The 17869-nt window shown below is 47.9% G+C and overlaps 1 protein-coding gene across 4 annotated transcripts in view; it reads left to right on the top strand.

Annotated features, from left to right (window-relative positions):
* ZFYVE28 (zinc finger FYVE-type containing 28) overlaps window positions 1–17869 on the top strand; it is a 159602-nt gene that overhangs the window by 120624 nt on the left and 21109 nt on the right. For all 4 annotated transcript variants that reach the window (XM_073574457.1, XM_073574456.1, XM_073574455.1 and 1 more), the window contains exon 8: window positions 11637–12992. In XM_073574457.1, coding sequence (XP_073430558.1) covers window positions 11637–12992 — 1356 coding nt within the window. The remainder of the gene's footprint in view (window positions 1–11636; window positions 12993–17869) is intronic.

The raw sequence follows: 17869 nt of genomic DNA, 5'->3' as shown, positions 1-17869 counted from the left end.
AGGAATAAAGTGAACGTCACCCATAATATTACTCTAAGGAATTGCCCTTTTGCAGTAATTGCTCCCAGTGCGTGCTGCGGGAGGGGAGGAAGAGCAGCTAGAAGAAGACATCTGCGTCAGAAATGGGAAGAAAAAGTGTGGGATACACAAACCATTTCTGGGTACACGATACCTACGACCCATTAAGAGTTGCATCATCGCCGAGGGAGGTGGGATAGCGGCTGATGACCCTCTTACTCTCCGGCCTTGAAGCCCCAGTGGATCTGCACGGCGGGTGCGTTCCCGGTTGCCTGATCCGGTTATTTCTGTGAGCTCTGCTAATGAGATTAATTGAGATTTTTCATCATATACGGCCTCCATAAAGCTGCCGCCTTTATTGTTCCTCGGGAGCGATAATCATTAGGACGCGTTATTAGCATTCTGTCTGTTTGCCGCGCGTCTGACGGAGCGTGTCATTGTGTTTATCCAGCATTAGCGGCCCGCTGCTCCGCGTTCACCGCTGGACTCGGCCCTAAGACATTACATCATAGTACGGAGCTTTTCTTGGGCTTCGTTCATACCGTGCAGTTTGTAGAACGTCCATTACCGGGCTATATTCCATTTATTTATTTATTTATTTATTTTAACGCTTTCCTTCTTTCCTCCACTTCTTCCAGGAGCCATAACTTTTTTTTTTTTTTTTTGTTCCCGCAAAGATTTTTTTATTTTTTTTTCTTTGTAGGATGAGTTGTAGTTTTTTAAAGGCACCGTTTACTGTAGCATATAATGTCCTGAAACAAAGAAATGGTGTTAATGGGGAAAAAAAATGCAATTCCAACTTATGTATATGTATATTTTAATGTTTACAAAAAACTAAGAAACTTGTAGGAAAATGTGTTTTGTTTTTTTTCTTTATGTGTAATTTTACTTTTTAGTGATTTTGCGCCTTGTGGGGGCTTCTGTTTTTGCACAATGAGCTGATGTTTATTGCATGTTATGAGGGATTCCTGACGAGACAAAAACAATCTCAATTTTGGCGTTTATTTTGGTTGGGGGGTGTTTAACGTATGGTTTATTTAATTTTTATATTTTGATCTGATTTATAGAGACACAGCAATATCAAATGTGTTTTGTTTTTTTTTTGTTTTTATTGTTTTATTTATTTTTTATTCTATTTTTTTAACCTAATGGGGCGTGAGCCTGTGATCGCTTGTTCTATATAGTGAAATTGATGTTCTCCTTGGAAGCGCAAATTCTTTTCAGAGAGAAAGAGGACTAGAACTCTAGCGCCACCTATTGGAGGTAGCAATCCTAAAAGTCAATATTTGACTCTTTTTAATGAGCCTTGCAATATATCCTAATATAAGCGAAACCAGAATCTCATTCTGCAGACATGTGTTTCGGGGTGTTTTCCCCTCATTAGTGCAAAACATGAGATCTGATTTAGCTGTATGAGAGGACTCTGACTGGAGCGTAAGGGGTAAAGTTTCTCCTTTTGGAGAGTGACATGCCAGTATAAGAAGACTTATAGGCTGTACAATAGTCCTCTGGGAAATTACTAGAACTGTAGTGCCACCTATTAGAACTAACAATCCTAATAGTCAATATCGACTCTCTAACGATTCTTGCCACATGACGTATGATAAAGTTTTTGGCTTTTATCCCGTCATGTGGCAAAGCTCGTTGGAGAGTCGATATTGACTTTCAGGATTGCTACTTCTAATAGATGGCTCTAGAGTTTGTCCTCTTCTTCTCTGACGAGACCATCTACACAAGGAGAAACGTTACTCTTTAGACCCAAGTCAGGTGCTTCACATACGGCCAAATCAGATCTCTTGCTTTGCACTGACTAGGGGTAACACCCAGAAACATGTGTCTGCAAACTGAGATTCTGGATTGGCTTAAGTCGTAAGTCATGAGGCAAGGCTCGTTAAAGGGTTCATAGTGACTTTTAGGATTACTACGTCTAGTACAGGAAAGATGTACATTCAGATTTTGTATTAGTCTATGCCTGATGAAGAGACCTGAGTAGTCTCGAAAGCTTGCAATGTGTTACCATCTTTTCAGTTAGCCATTAAAAGGTATCAACCACTGAGGACTCTCAATTCTGAATATTTTACTTCTAGTACGTCGCACTAGAGTTCTAGTCCTCTTCCTCTATGAAGAGGCAAGTTGCCTTTTTAATTTCCCAAAGGAGCATTGCATGGCCTATAAGTCTCCTTACACTGCCCCAGGAGCTCAGCAGTAACGGCTGTTTCCGTCGTCTTTTTTTACTTCCCGACCAGCAGGTTTATCATCTCCGGAGCCGCATGTAGGTACGAGCGTTTGCTGCGTGTTCCCCCGGTTTCCCCCTATTTGCACATTCTGTGAGAAGCTAATAGCTTTTTGATGCATTAACATATGTCAGACATTTCCAAATGCCAGCGAGACATTTCAGGACGCCGCGGTTTGTCTGATTGTTGCACTTTTTTTTTTCTTTTGTTTCTTACTGCTTTTGTTTCTAGAGAATTAGTTGTAAAAGAGAAAATGCTGAAAAACAAATTCCTCCGGAGCCGAAGAGTTATGTTATTTATACCGCGCCAACGTTTTCCCACATCCCCATTACATGACGGCGTCAGTGCGGCCACAAGTGGCTGATCAGTGAGGGCCCGAGACCGCTCATCAGCAGATTGATGTGCAGATACGGGGGGCACGCGGACGGTGGATTATGACTGTGGGGGGACACAAATGACTATGTAGAGGACACACAGATGACGGATATTGTGGGGGGTCACACAGATGAATGTGTGTGTATGGCGCGCGGATGACTGATTGTATGTGTGGGTGGAGGGACACACGGATTGGGCCTGTGTGTTGGGGGTGCACACGAGTGACTGTGTAGTGAACACACGTGCGTGACTGTGTGTGAGGGCACGCGGATGATAGGGGTAGGGTGAACACGTGGATGAATGTGTGAGGGGATTTTGTGTGGTAGGGGCACGCGAATGACTGGCGGATATGCGGATAATTGACTATGTTGGGGGTGGTGAGGCACGCAGATGACAAAGTGAATGTAGCCACTTTTGACTCTTATTATACCAGGTGGGCCATTTATATGGATACACCTGGGTGGGCCGACTTAAAAATGGCCGCCATAGTCACCACCCATCTTGAAAAGTTTCCCCCCCCTCCCATATACTAATGTGCCACAAACAGGAAGTTGATATCACCAACCATTCCCATTTTATTTAGGTGTATCCATATAAATGGCCCATCCAGGTGTATCCATATAAATTATATTAAGAATGTGAGTCTATGGGAGAGTAACTAGCACGTGCTGGACCCCATGCCACACTAGATCAGGGGTCTCAAACTTGGCTGGGTATATGAGCCACACATAGAAAAAATTTGAATCTGTGGGTCCTCATTCTTTGCAAGACAAGTGACATTTTTAGTGATACCATTTTTTTTTCTATACACCTTTTTATTTTTTTTTGAACATTTTTGGTATGTTTATTTTAATTTTTAAAATGGCATTCATCGTATGATTTATGGTACAGTTTTATAGCTTGGGTTGTTATGATGTGGAAATGACAAACTTGCCCTTTTTTGATTACTTATTTTATATAAAACAGCATTTTTAGAGGCAATATTTTTTCATGCTTTTATTTAGATTTATTTTAATTTTTTTTTAATTTTTACGATTTTGTTTTCTCCAATTGACTACATACAGTAATATTGTCTTACAATTAGCACCACATACGGTAGTAATTCTGGCAAACATCTTGTAAGAATGTGTCCCATCCTGGTCTCCATCTTGTAGTGATGTCCTCCATACTGGTTCTCATCTTTTAGTAATGCCCCATCCTGGTCCTCATCTTGGGAGTAATGTCCCTATCCAGTTCCCCATATTGTAGTAATGCCCCATCCTGGTCCCCAATGTATAGTAATGTCCTCATCCTTGCCCCCTTCTTGTAGTAATGCCCCATGCTGGTGCTCATCTTGGAGTAATGTCCCCATGCTGGTGCTCATCTTGGAGTAATGTCCCCATGCTGGTGCTCATCTTGGAGTAATGTCCCCATGCTGGTGCTCATCTTGGAGTAATGTCCCCATGCTGGTGCTCATCTTGGAGTAATGGCCCCATGCTGGTGCTCAACTTGGAGTAATGGCCCCATGCTGGTGCTCAACTTGGAGTAATGGCCCCATGCTGGTGCTCAACTTGGAGTAATGGCCCCATGCTGGTGCTCATCTTGGAGTAATGGCCCCATGCTGGTGCTCATCTTGGAGTAATGGCCCCATGCTGGTGCTCATCTTGGAGTAATGGCCCCATGCTGGTGCTCATCTTGGAGTAATGGCCCCATGCTGGTGCTCATCTTGGAGTAATGGCCCCATGCTGGTGCTCATCTTGGAGTAATGGCCCCATGCTGGTGCTCATCTTGGAGTAATGGCCCCATGCTGGTGCTCATCTTGGAGTAATGGCCCCATGCTGGTGCTCATCTTGGAGTAATGTCCCCATGCTGGTGCTCATCTTGGAGTAATGTCCCCATGCTGGTGCTCATCTTGGAGTAATGTCCCCATGCTGGTGCTCATCTTGGAGTAATGTCCCCATGCTGGTGCTCATCTTGGAGTAATGTCCCCTTGCTGGTGCTCATCTTGGAGTAATGTCCCCATGCTGGTGCTCATCTTGGAGTAATGTCCCCATGCTGGTGCTCATCTTGGAGTAATGTCCCCATGCTGGTGCTCATCTTGGAGTAATGTCCCCATGCTGGTGCTCATCTTGGAGTAATGTCCCCATGCTGGTGCTCATCTTGGAGTAATGTCCCCATGCTGGTGCTCATCTTGGAGTAATGTCCCCATGCTGGTGCTCATCTTGGAGTAATGTCCCCATGCTGGTGCTCATCTTGGAGTAATGTCCCCATGCTGGTGCTCATCTTGGAGTAATGTCCCCATGCTGGTGCTCATCTTGGAGTAATGTCCCCATGCTGGTGCTCATCTTGGAGTAATGTCCCCATGCTGGTGCTCATCTTGGAGTAATGTCCCCATGCTGGTGCTCATCTTGGAGTAATGTCCCCATGCTGGTGCTCATCTTGGAGTAATGTCCCCATGCTGGTGCTCATCTTGGAGTAATGTCCCCATGCTGGTGCTCATCGTGGAGTAATGTCCCCATGCTGGTGCTCATCGTGGAGTAATGTCCCCATGCTGGTGCTCATCGTGGAGTAATGTCCCCATGCTGGTGCTCATCGTGGAGTAATGTCCCCATGCTGGTGCTCATCGTGGAGTAATGTCCCCATGCTGGTGCTCATCGTGGAGTAATGTCCCCATGCTGGTGCTCATCGTGGAGTAATGGCCCCATGCTGGTGCTCATCGTGGAGTAATGGCCCCATGCTGGTGCTCATCGTGGAGTAATGGCCCCATGCTGGTGCTCATCGTGGAGTAATGGCCCCATGCTGGTGCTCATCGTGGAGTAATGGCCCCATGCTGGTGCTCATCGTGGAGTAATGGCCCCATGCTGGTGCTCATCGTGGAGTAATGGCCCCATGCTGGTGCTCATCGTGGAGTAATGGCCCCATGCTGGTGCTCATCGTGGAGTAATGGCCCCATGCTGGTGCTCATCGTGGAGTAATGGCCCCATGCTGGTGCTCATCGTGGAGTAATGGCCCCATGCTGGTGCTCATCGTGGAGTAATGGCCCCGTGCTGGTGCTCATCGTGGAGTAATGGCCCCGTGCTGGTGCTCATCGTGGAGTAATGGCCCCGTGCTGGTGCTCATCGTGGAGTAATGGCCCCATGCTGGTGCTCATCTTGGCGTATTGGCCCCATGCTGGTGCTCATCTTGGCGTAATGGTCCCATGCTGGTGCTCATCTTGGAGTAATGGCCCCATGCTGGTGCTCATCTTGTAGTTGTGGCCCCATGCTGGTGCCCATCTTGTAGTTGTGGCCCCATGCTGGTGCCCATCTTGTAGTTGTGGCCCCATGCTGGTGCTCATCTTGTAGTTGTGTCCCCATGCTGGTGCTCATCTTGGAGTAATGGTCCCATGCTGGTGCTCATCTTGTAGTTGTGGCCCCATGCTGGTGCTCATCTTGTAGTTGTGGCCCCATGCTGGTGCTCATCTTGTAGTTGTGGCCCCATGCTGGTGCTCATCTTGTAGTTGTGTCCCCATGCTGGTGCTCATCTTGGAGTAGTGTCCCCATGCTGGTGCTCATCTTGGAGTAATGTCCCCATGCTGGTGCTCATCTTGGAGTAATGTCCGCATGCTGGTGCTCATCTTGGAGTAATGTCCCCATGCTGGTGCTCATCTTGGAGTAATGTCCCCATGCTGGTGCTCATCTTGGAGTAATGTCCCCATGCTGGTGCTCATCTTGGAGTAATGTCCCCATGCTGGTGCTCATCTTGGAGTAATGTCCCCATGCTGGTGCTCATCTTGGAGTAATGTCCCCATGCTGGTGCTCATCTTGGAGTAATGTCCCCATGCTGGTGCTCATCTTGGAGTAATGTCCCCATGCTGGTGCTCATCTTGGAGTAATGTCCCCATGCTGGTGCTCATCTTGGAGTAATGTCCCCATGCTGGTGCTCATCTTGGAGTAATGTCCCCATGCTGGTGCTCATCTTGGAGTAATGTCCCCATGCTGGTGCTCATCTTGGAGTAATGTCCCCATGCTGGTGCTCATCTTGGAGTAATGTCCCCATGCTGGTGCTCATCGTGGAGTAATGGCCCCATGCTGGTGCTCATCGTGGAGTAATGGCCCCATGCTGGTGCTCATCGTGGAGTAATGGCCCCATGCTGGTGCTCATCGTGGAGTAATGGCCCCATGCTGGTGCTCATCGTGGAGTAATGGCCCCATGCTGGTGCTCATCGTGGAGTAATGGCCCCATGCTGGTGCTCATCGTGGAGTAATGGCCCCATGCTGGTGCTCATCGTGGAGTAATGGCCCCATGCTGGTGCTCATCGTGGAGTAATGGCCCCATGCTGGTGCTCATCGTGGAGTAATGGCCCCATGCTGGTGCTCATCGTGGAGTAATGGCCCCATGCTGGTGCTCATCGTGGAGTAATGGCCCCATGCTGGTGCTCATCGTGGAGTAATGGCCCCATGCTGGTGCTCATCGTGGAGTAATGGCCCCATGCTGGTGCTCATCTTGTAGTTGTGGCCCCATGCTGGTGCCCATCTTGTAGTTGTGGCCCCATGCTGGTGCTCATCTTGTAGTTGTGGCCCCATGCTGGTGCTCATCTTGGAGTAGTGTCCCCATGCTGGTGCTCATCTTGGAGTAATGGTCCCATGCTGGTGCTCATCTTGTAGTTGTGGCCCCATGCTGGTGCTCATCTTGTAGTTGTGGCCCCATGCTGGTGCTCATCTTGTAGTTGTGGCCCCATGCTGGTGCTCATCTTGTAGTTGTGTCCCCATGCTGGTGCTCATCTTGGAGTAATGGTCCCATGCTGTTGCTCATCTTGTAGTTGTGGCCCCATGCTGGTGCTCATCTTGTGGTTGTGTCCCCATGCTGGTGCTCATCTTGTGGTTGTGGCCCCATGCTGGTGCCCATCTTGTAGTTGTGTCCCCATGCTGGTGCTCATCTTGGAGTAATGGCCCCATGCTGGTGCTCATCTTGGAGTAATGGCCCCATGCTGGTGCTCATCTTGGAGTAATGGCCCCATGCTGGTGCTTATCTTGGAGTAATGGCCCCATGCTGGTGCTCATCTTGGAGTAATGGCCCCATGCTGGTGCTCATCTTGGAGTAATGGCCCCATGCTGGTGCTCATCTTGGAGTAATGGCCCCATGCTGGTGCTCATCTTGGAGTAATGGCCCCATGCTGGTGCTCATCTTGGAGTAATGGCCCCATGCTGGTGCTCATCTTGGAGTAATGGCCCCATGCTGGTGCTCATCTTGGAGTAATGGCCCCATGCTGGTGCTCATCTTGGAGTAATGGCCCCATGCTGGTGCTCATCTTGGAGTAATGGCCCCATGCTGGTGCTCATCTTGGAGTAATGGCCCCATGCTGGTGCTCATCTTGGAGTAATGGCCCCATGCTGGTGCTCATCTTGGAGTAATGGCCCCATGCTGGTGCTCATCTTGGAGTAATGGCCCCATGCTGGTGCTCATCTTGGAGTAATGGCCCCATGCTGGTGCTCATCTTGGAGTAATGGCCCCATGCTGGTGCTCATCTTGGAGTAATGGCCCCATGCTGGTGCTCATCTTGGAGTAATGGCCCCATGCTGGTGCTCATCTTGGAGTAATGGCCCCATGCTGGTGCTCATCTTGGAGTAATGGCCCCATGCTGGTGCTCATCTTGGAGTAATGGCCCCATGCTGGTGCTCATCTTGGAGTAATGGCCCCATGCTGGTGCTCATCTTGGAGTAATGGCCCCATGCTGGTGCTCATCTTGGAGTAATGGCCCCATGCTGGTGCTCATCTTGGAGTAATGGCCCCATGCTGGTGCTCATCTTGGAGTAATGGCCCCATGCTGGTGCTCATCTTGGAGTAATGGCCCCATGCTGGTGCTCATCTTGGAGTAATGGCCCCATGCTGGTGCTCATCTTGGAGTAATGGCCCCATGCTGGTGCTCATCTTGGAGTAATGGCCCCATGCTGGTGCTCATCTTGGAGTAATGGCCCCATGCTGGTGCTCATCTTGGAGTAGTGGCCCCATGCTGGTGCTCATCTTGGAGTAATGGCCCCATGCTGGTGCTCATCTTGGAGTAGTGGCCCCATGCTGGTGCTCATCTTGGAGTTGTGGCCCCATGCTGGTGCTCATCTTGGAGTTGTGGCCCCATGCTGGTGCTCATCTTGGAGTTGTGGCCCCATGCTGGTGCTCATCTTGGAGTTGTGGCCCCATGCTGGTGCTCATCTTGTAGTTGTGGCCCCATGCTGGTGCTCATCTTGTAGTTGTGGCCCCATGCTGGTGCTCATCTTGTAGTTGTGGCCCCATGCTGGTGCTCATCTTGTAGTTGTGGCCCCATGCTGGTGCTCATCTTGTAGTTGTGGCCCCATGCTGGTGCTCATCTTGTAGTTGTGGCCCCATGCTGGTGCTCATCTTGTAGTTGTGTCCCCATGCTGGTGCTCATCTTGTAGTTGTGTCCCCATGCTGGTGCTCATCTTGTAGTTGTGTCCCCATGCTGGTGCTCATCTTGTAGTTGTGTCCCCATGCTGGTGCTCATCTTGTAGTTGTGTCCCCATGCTGGTGCTCATCTTGTAGTTGTGTCCCCATGCTGGTGCTCATCTTGTAGTTGTGTCCCCATGCTGGTGCTCATCTTGTAGTTGTGTCCCCATGCTGGTGCTCATCTTGTAGTTGTGTCCCCATGCTGGTGCTCATCTTGTAGTTGTGTCCCCATGCTGGTGCTCATCTTGTAGTTGTGTCCCCATGCTGGTGCTCATCTTGTAGTTGTGTCCCCATGCTGGTGCTCATCTTGTAGTTGTGTCCCCATGCTGGTGCTCATCTTGTAGTTGTGTCCCCATGCTGGTGCTCATCTTGTAGTTGTGTCCCCATGCTGGTGCTCATCTTGTAGTTGTGTCCCCATGCTGGTGCTCATCTTGTAGTTGTGTCCCCATGCTGGTGCTCATCTTGTAGTTGTGTCCCCATGCTGGTGCTCATCTTGTAGTTGTGTCACCATGCTGGTGCTCATCTTGTAGTTGTGTCACCATGCTGGTGCTCATCTTGTAGTTGTGTCCCCATGCTGGTGCTCATCTTGTAGTTGTGTCCCCATGCTGGTGCTCATCTTGTAGTTGTGTCACCATGCTGGTGCTCATCTTGTAGTTGTGTCACCATGCTGGTGCTCATCTTGTAGTTGTGTCACCATGCTGGTGCTCATCTTGTAGTTGTGTCACCATGCTGGTGCTCATCTTGTAGTTGTGTCACCATGCTGGTGCTCATCTTATAGTAATGTCCAAAAGTCATTGCTATTGCTGTGCAGAGAGCTTGTCTCTATTCGGCAATACATTTATATTGATTGTGTGTCCAAGGGCGCACGTTCAACTGAAATTAAGCACGGACATCGGCCCCTGGACCGGGCCGCGATCATCATGGGATCAACAGTATAGTGCCTACAGGCCATATGAAGCAGCCTCGGGAGTTGCTGTTTGGGACCCCTGCACTAGACCCTCAAATCAATCCAGTCTTAAAAATTGTCATTTTAATTTTCATTTTTTTAATCAATAGTACGTGAAAATAAGCAACTTTGTAATGTATCTTTTCAAAGAAATCTGCTTTCTCCTGCTGGACTGATCGCTCATTCTCAATTCATAGGTCAAATCTGTGTTCTGTGAAGACAGATTTTTCCATTACTGAGATAGGAGATAACAGTTGGTGCTTTTAAAATTCTATGGATGAGGGCGGAGCTAGAGGAACACAGACATTCTGCTGCAAGTTCTTCTGAAATGACAGTTACAGTTCTCCATAGAACTATATGAGCACCAACTGTCATCTTCTATCTCAGTCTCCTGCTCTCTCCATAGAACTTTATGAGCACCAACTGTCCTCTCTTATCTTGCTAATGGGAAAATCTGTATTAGCTGAAGACTCATTTTACCCTTGAATTGAGAATGTACTAATGGTTTATGGAAAACAAAATTATAACAGCTGTTACTCTTAAAGTATGATTTTTTTTTTTTTTCCGGTGCCTTAAATAGTTATCCGAAACAAAGCAAAAATAAAAATGAGATGGGGCGATCGCAAAAAAGAGGGTTAATAACGCTAAAATCATAAAAATAATTTTTTTTTGGGGGGGGGGCGGGGGACCTTAGACCACTGTGTTGGTGTTACTTCATGTCGGATGGTATAATCGGACCCCAGAGCAGATCCTTCATTTGGTGCCTGGTCAATAGATATTCATTCCCTGCCATTCGTTTGTGGCCTGTTTCCACCCCTGGACCCTCTATAATTGAGCCTCTGTAATTATGGACTCTGTTGTTGTTGGCTCAGCCATATGTTTCTTGCTGCTGCTTAAAAGGATTGTACGAGACTTTTAGTTTTTTTACTATGAACTTAAAAGCTAACAGGCAGGTAGTTACTAATAGAGGTAACTATCTGCCAATTCGAGCCAGTACTGGCAAAGAGCGGTCACCGATCACTCTTGCCAGCGATCCAGCTGCTCCATGTCATCATAGCAGCTCCTCCTCTTCCCAGTAGCTCTGTCTGCTGCCGACATCAGGCTGGTTGACTACTGGTTCCCCGCAGTTAGGCAGCGGGGAGTCTGCTGTTAATCAGTGTAATGCCCCATCAACATAGCAGAAGAGAAGCCGCTGCTCTGTCAATGTGAAGTCAGTGCAAGTGGCTGAATCGCCGGCAGGAGCGTAATGTTGGCAGAGATGGGCGTCGGGCACAACGGACAGGTAGTTGCTTAGTTAATATAAAAATTAAATAGTACTGGATAACCCCTTTAAGGATCCGTCACTGAGGACACCCCGTGCACCAACCCAAGAAGTTCACTCCACTCATGGTCTGGAGTACATTTCTTTTGTGATTTATGCTGAATTTCTTCTTAAAGTTCTGCCCTCTTTTTGTAAAAATTTGTCCAATTTGCCAGAAACCTAAAATTTTTGCAAAATTTCAAACAATTTTTTCCTCCACAATTTTAATGAAAACTGTTAGATGAATCAGGTCTCACTTTTCTGTGTGGTTTCAGGTGTCTTTAGCGTCTATAAAATGGTGAAGTTATTGACTCCATCTTCTCTTTCTTTCACATCTTTCCAGAGATCTTCTCCAGACGTTGACGGAGGAAGAGCTGCAAACTCTAGAGCAGAATCTTTGCATATCACAAGATGTGGAGTTTCCAGTCCGGACAGATCCAGAAGTGCCCACGGCTATCTCTCCCGTCTTAGTCAATGCCTTACCTACAGAAGATCCACTTTCATCCAAAGCCGAAAACACTGAGGTTGAACTTGCCTGCTCCATGCAGTACGATGAGCAGGAGCTGGAGCAGCTCAATATGATGGTTCATAGGGTAGGCGATGAGATGTCTTCTTTACTTTCTCCACCAAGTGTCTGTCAGTCACCTGCACACAGGGCTACTACTTCAAGCACCGAGGCCTCCCCCAGCAGACGTCCTCTTGGTCACCTCAACGATGAGGAGGACAGGGTGTTCTTCATGGAAGACCTTGATGGAGCCTTGGAGGGTCTTTCTAGACAAAGGGCCTCCGAGAATACCATCGCATGGGTCAACAGTTCCTGTTACAACCCCAAGCAGGTGCCTCAACGCCATGACACCGTTGTGCAAAATGGGGACGTGGACAATCTCGACCTCTTGAAAGATGTAGAAAGCGACTTAAGCAATAACAACACCATCGACGGGAGTAAAATCCTCATGGCGAGCGAATCTCTTCAAAACTCTTGTAGTTGTCTGGAAGCGGCAGACTCACAGTTATACCTCAACGGCTGGGACGCAAGCGGTGACAATGCGGCGGAGACCGCGGAGATCATTGCTCACAGAACTGGCGGGATGAAGATTTCTGCTACTGTCATTTTTAACCCTAAATCTCTTTCCAATCCCGTATCACCGGAAGCGTCACCGGATTTAGCCAGCAGTCGGATTCCCCTTTCCTCGGACCCGTTAACGAACAACGACGAGGAAGAGGCCAACAAACTCAGCATAGCGGCCACTAACTGTTTAATCAATTCATGCGTGTGTTGCGGGAGCTGCGACGACTCGAGAGAAGACGTCTTGGGCAACATAAGAAGTATTAACTCCTCGGGGAAAGTTATAAATGCTTCCTATAGCTTAATAAAGGCCAAAGAAATGGGCCATTTAGAGAGACCGGAAAGCTCTGTCTCTGCGAAAGAGGCGTTAAAAATGGAAGGGCCTCCCATTTTGTTGTTGGAGAGGGAGACGGACAGACCGGAACAACCACACCTTCATTCCTCCAAGTGCCTGACACACCGCTCCGTATCCCAGCTGGGGACGGACAGCGAGTCCGAGGAGAGCACGGGAATCTCCAGTGGTCAGCCAAAAAGGGATCCGAAAAGGAAAAAAAGTGCAAGCGAAAAAGGGCCGTCACAAAAAACGGAGGCCAGCGGCTCGGAAAGTAAGGAAGACACCAGGTCTAGTGCCAGGTAACGAAATGTGGTGGGTTTTTTTTTTTTTTTGTTTATGGAGCAGGACCACTTGGCTGCCCATTTAAAGTCCACGTTTGCCCATGTGACCCCTGCTATGTACTGTGGACATGCACTTAGAGGGGTCATATTGATGACCTATTTGTAGGAGAATGGGAGATAAACTACAAAGCTCAGCAGTGGCCGACAAGCAATGTTCGGGGCTGATAAGTTTCGCCTAATATTTGGCTGCTTCTGAAGCAAATTTCAGCTGAACAGTAGGGGATGCTTGATATCAGACCCTCGCCGATCTCACATCTACGGGTCATCAATGTGTCCGTCCTGGACAACCCCTTAAAATTAGCTTTCGGCCCTATGGGCAACTTTTTCATAAGCACGGGTATTGGCTGCTGCCAGAACTTTGTAGCAGTGGCTTTATCTCCTGCGGGAACCAAGGATCGGGCATGTTGAAACATGTTGGGGTACACACCGTACATATTAGTCAGCCAATCCTGCTGTAATTGACAGGTTCGGCTAAGGTGTATGGCCAGCTTTTACAGTGTTTTATCATGCGGGGACCGCCTGTTGGACATTGGTGGGCTTAAGCCTAATGACGTGCACACGGCGTCTGACGGCCCCATTGACCATAGTATCGGTTGCTTTGTATTGTAAAAGGAGGCTTTTTTGCTCTTCTTTTGTGATACCAGCAGTCAAGAAAACCTCATCCAGGTCTCATGGATGCAACTTCTTGAGATCTTGGACCGAGATTCTTGGTGGAAGAAGTTAACTTCTTCCCCTCAGTGTGAGATAAGATTTCCAGGCAGCTGCTATTAGCCTATTTTTCTGCAAGCTTCCCCCATATTACTGTAAGTCCTGGCATATTGCTGATGAATGCTTACTGCCAGACGCTACATCACCATATTGACTGCTGCTGGCCTGCTCCATAACAACCTAAATTTTCATCCCTTTCTTTGATTCTCCCATACATTTGCAGTGCTAAGTTATGGCGAACCTACTGAACATCCAATCACAAATGTTTTTCCGTGAAGCAGGAGGGTCAAGAAGGTGGTTTAAACATCACTGACCTTTGCATAAATCAATAGTACAAGCATAGTACTCATCCCTACGCTCCGGCTTCCAGAACTGCTCATTGAGAAAAATAGACAGAATTCATCAGTCAGCCTGCCAGTTCACTGAGCGATCAGATTACAGCTGCCTGTTTGAAGTCTATGGATAAAGAAGAGAAGGAGGAGGGAGATAGAGTGAGAAGAGTAGATCGTAACGCTTTTTTGTAGTAAATGTTTTCTCATCTCAAAGCCGGATTCACAGTTACACTGCTCAGTGCTGCTGTATAATTTCCTCCATGCTGCTGCTTCTCAACATAAGCTACACAGAGACATGGGATCAGGAATCTCTTATTTCTGTGTATGCTGTATATGGGAGCCATCATAGCAGTAAGTCTCCATTCAGTAGTTCAGAGAGAAAGCTAAATTAGAGAAACTGCAGAGAAGAAAACTGGGAAAAATGCAGGATAAGAATTATATAAACTCCTTGTGCACACACATAAAAGCTCTGAATTGTCAGGTGCACTTTAGAGGAGTTGACCCTCAAACAAAGTTGATCACCCTTCCACTAACTAGACAATATAAAAGAATGATCGTAGCAGTCCCCACCATGCAAGAGGGCCTCTCCTTTGATTGGGACTGCAGTCGTCCATTTAGAACGGGGGGGTGCGGCAGTCGTCTGTTTAGAATGGGAGGGTGCGGCAGTCGTCCATTTAGAATGTGGTGGTGCGGTAGTCGTCCGTTTAGAACGGGGGGGGTGCAGCAGTCGTCCGTTTAGAACGGGAGGGTGCGGCAGTCGTCCTTTTAGAACGTGGGGGTGCGGTAGTCGTCCGTTTAGAACGGGGGGTGCGGTGGCAGTCCGTTTAGAATGTGGGGGTGCGGCAGTCGTCCGTTTAGAACGTGGGGGTGCGGTAGTCGTCCGTTTAGAACATGGGGGTGCAGTAGTCGTCCGTTTAGAACGTGGGGGTGCGGTAGTCGTCCGTTTAGAACGTGGGGGTGCGGTAGTCGTCCGTTTAGAACGTGGGGGTGCGGTAGTCCGTTTAGAACGGAGGGTGCGGCAGTCGTCCGTTTAGAACGTGGGGGTGCGGCAGTCGTCCGTTTAGAACGTGGGGGTGCGGCAGTCGTCCGTTTAGAACGTGGGGGTGCGGCAGTCGTCCGTTTAGAACGTGGGGGTGCGGCAGTCGTCCGTTTAGAACGTGGGGGTGCGGCAGTCGTCCGTTTAGAACGTGGGGGTGCGGTAGTCGTCCGTTTAGAACGGAGGGTGCGGCAGTCGTCCGTTTAGAACGGGAGGGTGTGGCAGTCGTCCATTTAGAACGTGGGGGTGCGGCAGTCGTCTGTTTAGAACGGGGGGCAGTCCGTTTAAAATGGAGGGGGCGAGAGGCGGCAGTCGGTCGTGCACAGTAGCACCTTGTCGAATAGCCATAGAACTGACTGAGAAGAATACAGCCACTGTGTGCGGTGACTTCCTTTTCCCCCGGATTCCTTCTTGTCCGGTCGTACCCAAACTCTTTGCTCCGATAAAATTACAATAGTCGTTTTTCGTAAACTTTCACAGCTTTCCCATTTTCAGCATAAAAAAGCCAGAAATGGAAATGAACCTCGGGGAATATTTGCTCAGACACCGCAGTCACTAATTAAGAGCCACGCTGATCGGCTCCACGTGGAGATGACGGCCGATTTCTCCACTGCATGTTCTGATGTGCGGAATCTCTATATGATATTCTCGCAGAAAACCGGATGTCTGCGAGGAAACGGCGAGAGCCCCGGAGACGCCGTCCGTACGGCACGTCGGTACTACCGCTAATTACTGCCGGAGCTGCCAGTCCGCATTGGAAACTTAAAAAAAAGTAATTTTTTTTCTCGCTGTAGACGAGTACGTGATAAATTCACAGAAGCTGCAGAACGAGCCCCACGCTGGTGTTTTTTTTTTTCTTTTTTTTTCCTAAACCCTTTTTCAGCAGGAGGGGAGCGTGGCTGCCCCCAAGACCTTCACTGTCCCCCTCTGAATGACGGCTCTTCACATCTGTTCCAGCATATTCCAGCCTGTGACCGGCATCAGTCATCTCTGATTATTACATCCTAGGGCAGGTTTTCTCGCCCCTTTAGGGTCAATAAAGTCTTGAAATTTTCCCGGATCGGTCAGGAATATTTTTTGTAGTCCTGGATACAATGGACCATGGTGAAAAGCAGCGACCTGAGTCTAGGGGCTGTCACTTGGGAGAGGCGGTTTAGTGCTATGGCGCCAATCGGTAGCACTTTAGCTTTCTAAACCTTTTCTTACATTGTAATAGAGGGAACCGCTACCTGTATAATAAGCAGTATATAAATTTTCTATGCAAGAGTCTAGGAGGTGGAGCCACTCTGGCAGAAGAGTCACCATGGCCACACTCTCAGTGACTTGATTGACAGGATCTGTGATCTCGTGCCTATATGAAAATGCCGAATGTGTGGTTGTCTTTAGGTTCCAGCTCGTTAACGGTGAAGCGGGGTGTACTCAACGTGGTCTCTGATTTTAAACGTAGGACAGGTCAGCGATCTCAGATCAATGGAAGTCCGACATCTAACCCCCCCATCCGATCAGCTGTTATCAGTCCTGCAAAAAGTGAACGGAGCTGGTTTTGTTACTATAAGTAGTGGCCATTTTCGGGTACCAAGGTTTAGCTTCTATTCCAGTGAACAGGAGCTGAACTGCAGTACCCAGGAACGGCCACTACACGGTGTACTGAGCTGTGCCATTCACTCTTTACATCTGGCCAGAGCTGCACACTGCTATTTGATTATGGTCCCTGGTGTTGGACCCCCCCCCCCCCACTTATCTAATATTGATGACCTATCTCTTAAAAGGTTGGAACATTTTTTTTTTTTTGTACTTGCATAGATGTATTTTGGGCAAAAACTAATTTTTGCGATTGGGTTTCATTAAAAAATTTTCACCGTTTGCCTTCTATAACCTCTATATTGCCCTTTCTATTGCTTGCTGCAGAGGGAGTTAACCCATTAAGTGAGCTCATTCTAACGGCCAGATGGGGAGTTTGTATTACCTATGGGTTTTTTTCTGTGCTTCTTTTAGTTGATTAATGACCACCGACCTCATCAAAGTGCAGGGAAACAAAGAGCCAGTGAAAGTCAAACGGAGCAAAATTTGTAAGAGCAAAAATGGTTTTTAACCCCAAATACATCCATTTGAGTGGACAAACCCTTTTAAGCCTGAAAAACTTTATTTATTTTTTTTTTTTTATTAAATGGTCTTGCAGTTTCGTGGGTAAACCTTTTTGGTATTGCCGGCAAAATCCTGTCCCCGATTAACCCTTTATTTGAACCCCACTCTGCTACATATAGGCGAGATTTTGGCCAGCAGCAATGTGGACGGATCATGTGGGTGCAGAGACCTGCTGTGATTTTCTGTTACATATATATTATTTATATGGTGTTTTTATATTTTAATGCTTTTTTTTCCCCTCTTTTTAATCACACACGGGCGATGTCTCGCCTTTCTAGCATTTACAAACGTGACGTTCCTCAGATGCAGCAGAGCTGCTTTTGTCATGGGGACCTTAGGAGAAGCTAGGAAATTTTATTTTTTTTTTAATTTTGTAAATGTGGACTCGTAGAAAAAGAAAATGGATGAAAATTATTTTCATTTCTACATTCTACTCAATGAATGCATCAACCCCAAAATAGATGACAAAGCCGGCTCTGCTACATCCCTATAAGAAGGTGGCGCGGCACAGTGAGCGAGTGGCTTTGTGTGTATGCGGATGGATAAAGCTCCCGCCGTGCGAGCGAAACGTTGGCTTCCCCAGGGGCCCTTTTGTCTCGGACTTCATGCCATTT

Source organism: Dendrobates tinctorius, unplaced genomic scaffold (genome assembly GCF_039654945.1).
Source record: "Dendrobates tinctorius isolate UK_male_01 unplaced genomic scaffold, ASM3965494v1 ptg000039l, whole genome shotgun sequence".
Taxonomy (NCBI): domain Eukaryota; kingdom Metazoa; phylum Chordata; class Amphibia; order Anura; family Dendrobatidae; genus Dendrobates; species Dendrobates tinctorius.
This window is presented reverse-complemented; position numbering and strand designations above follow the sequence as displayed.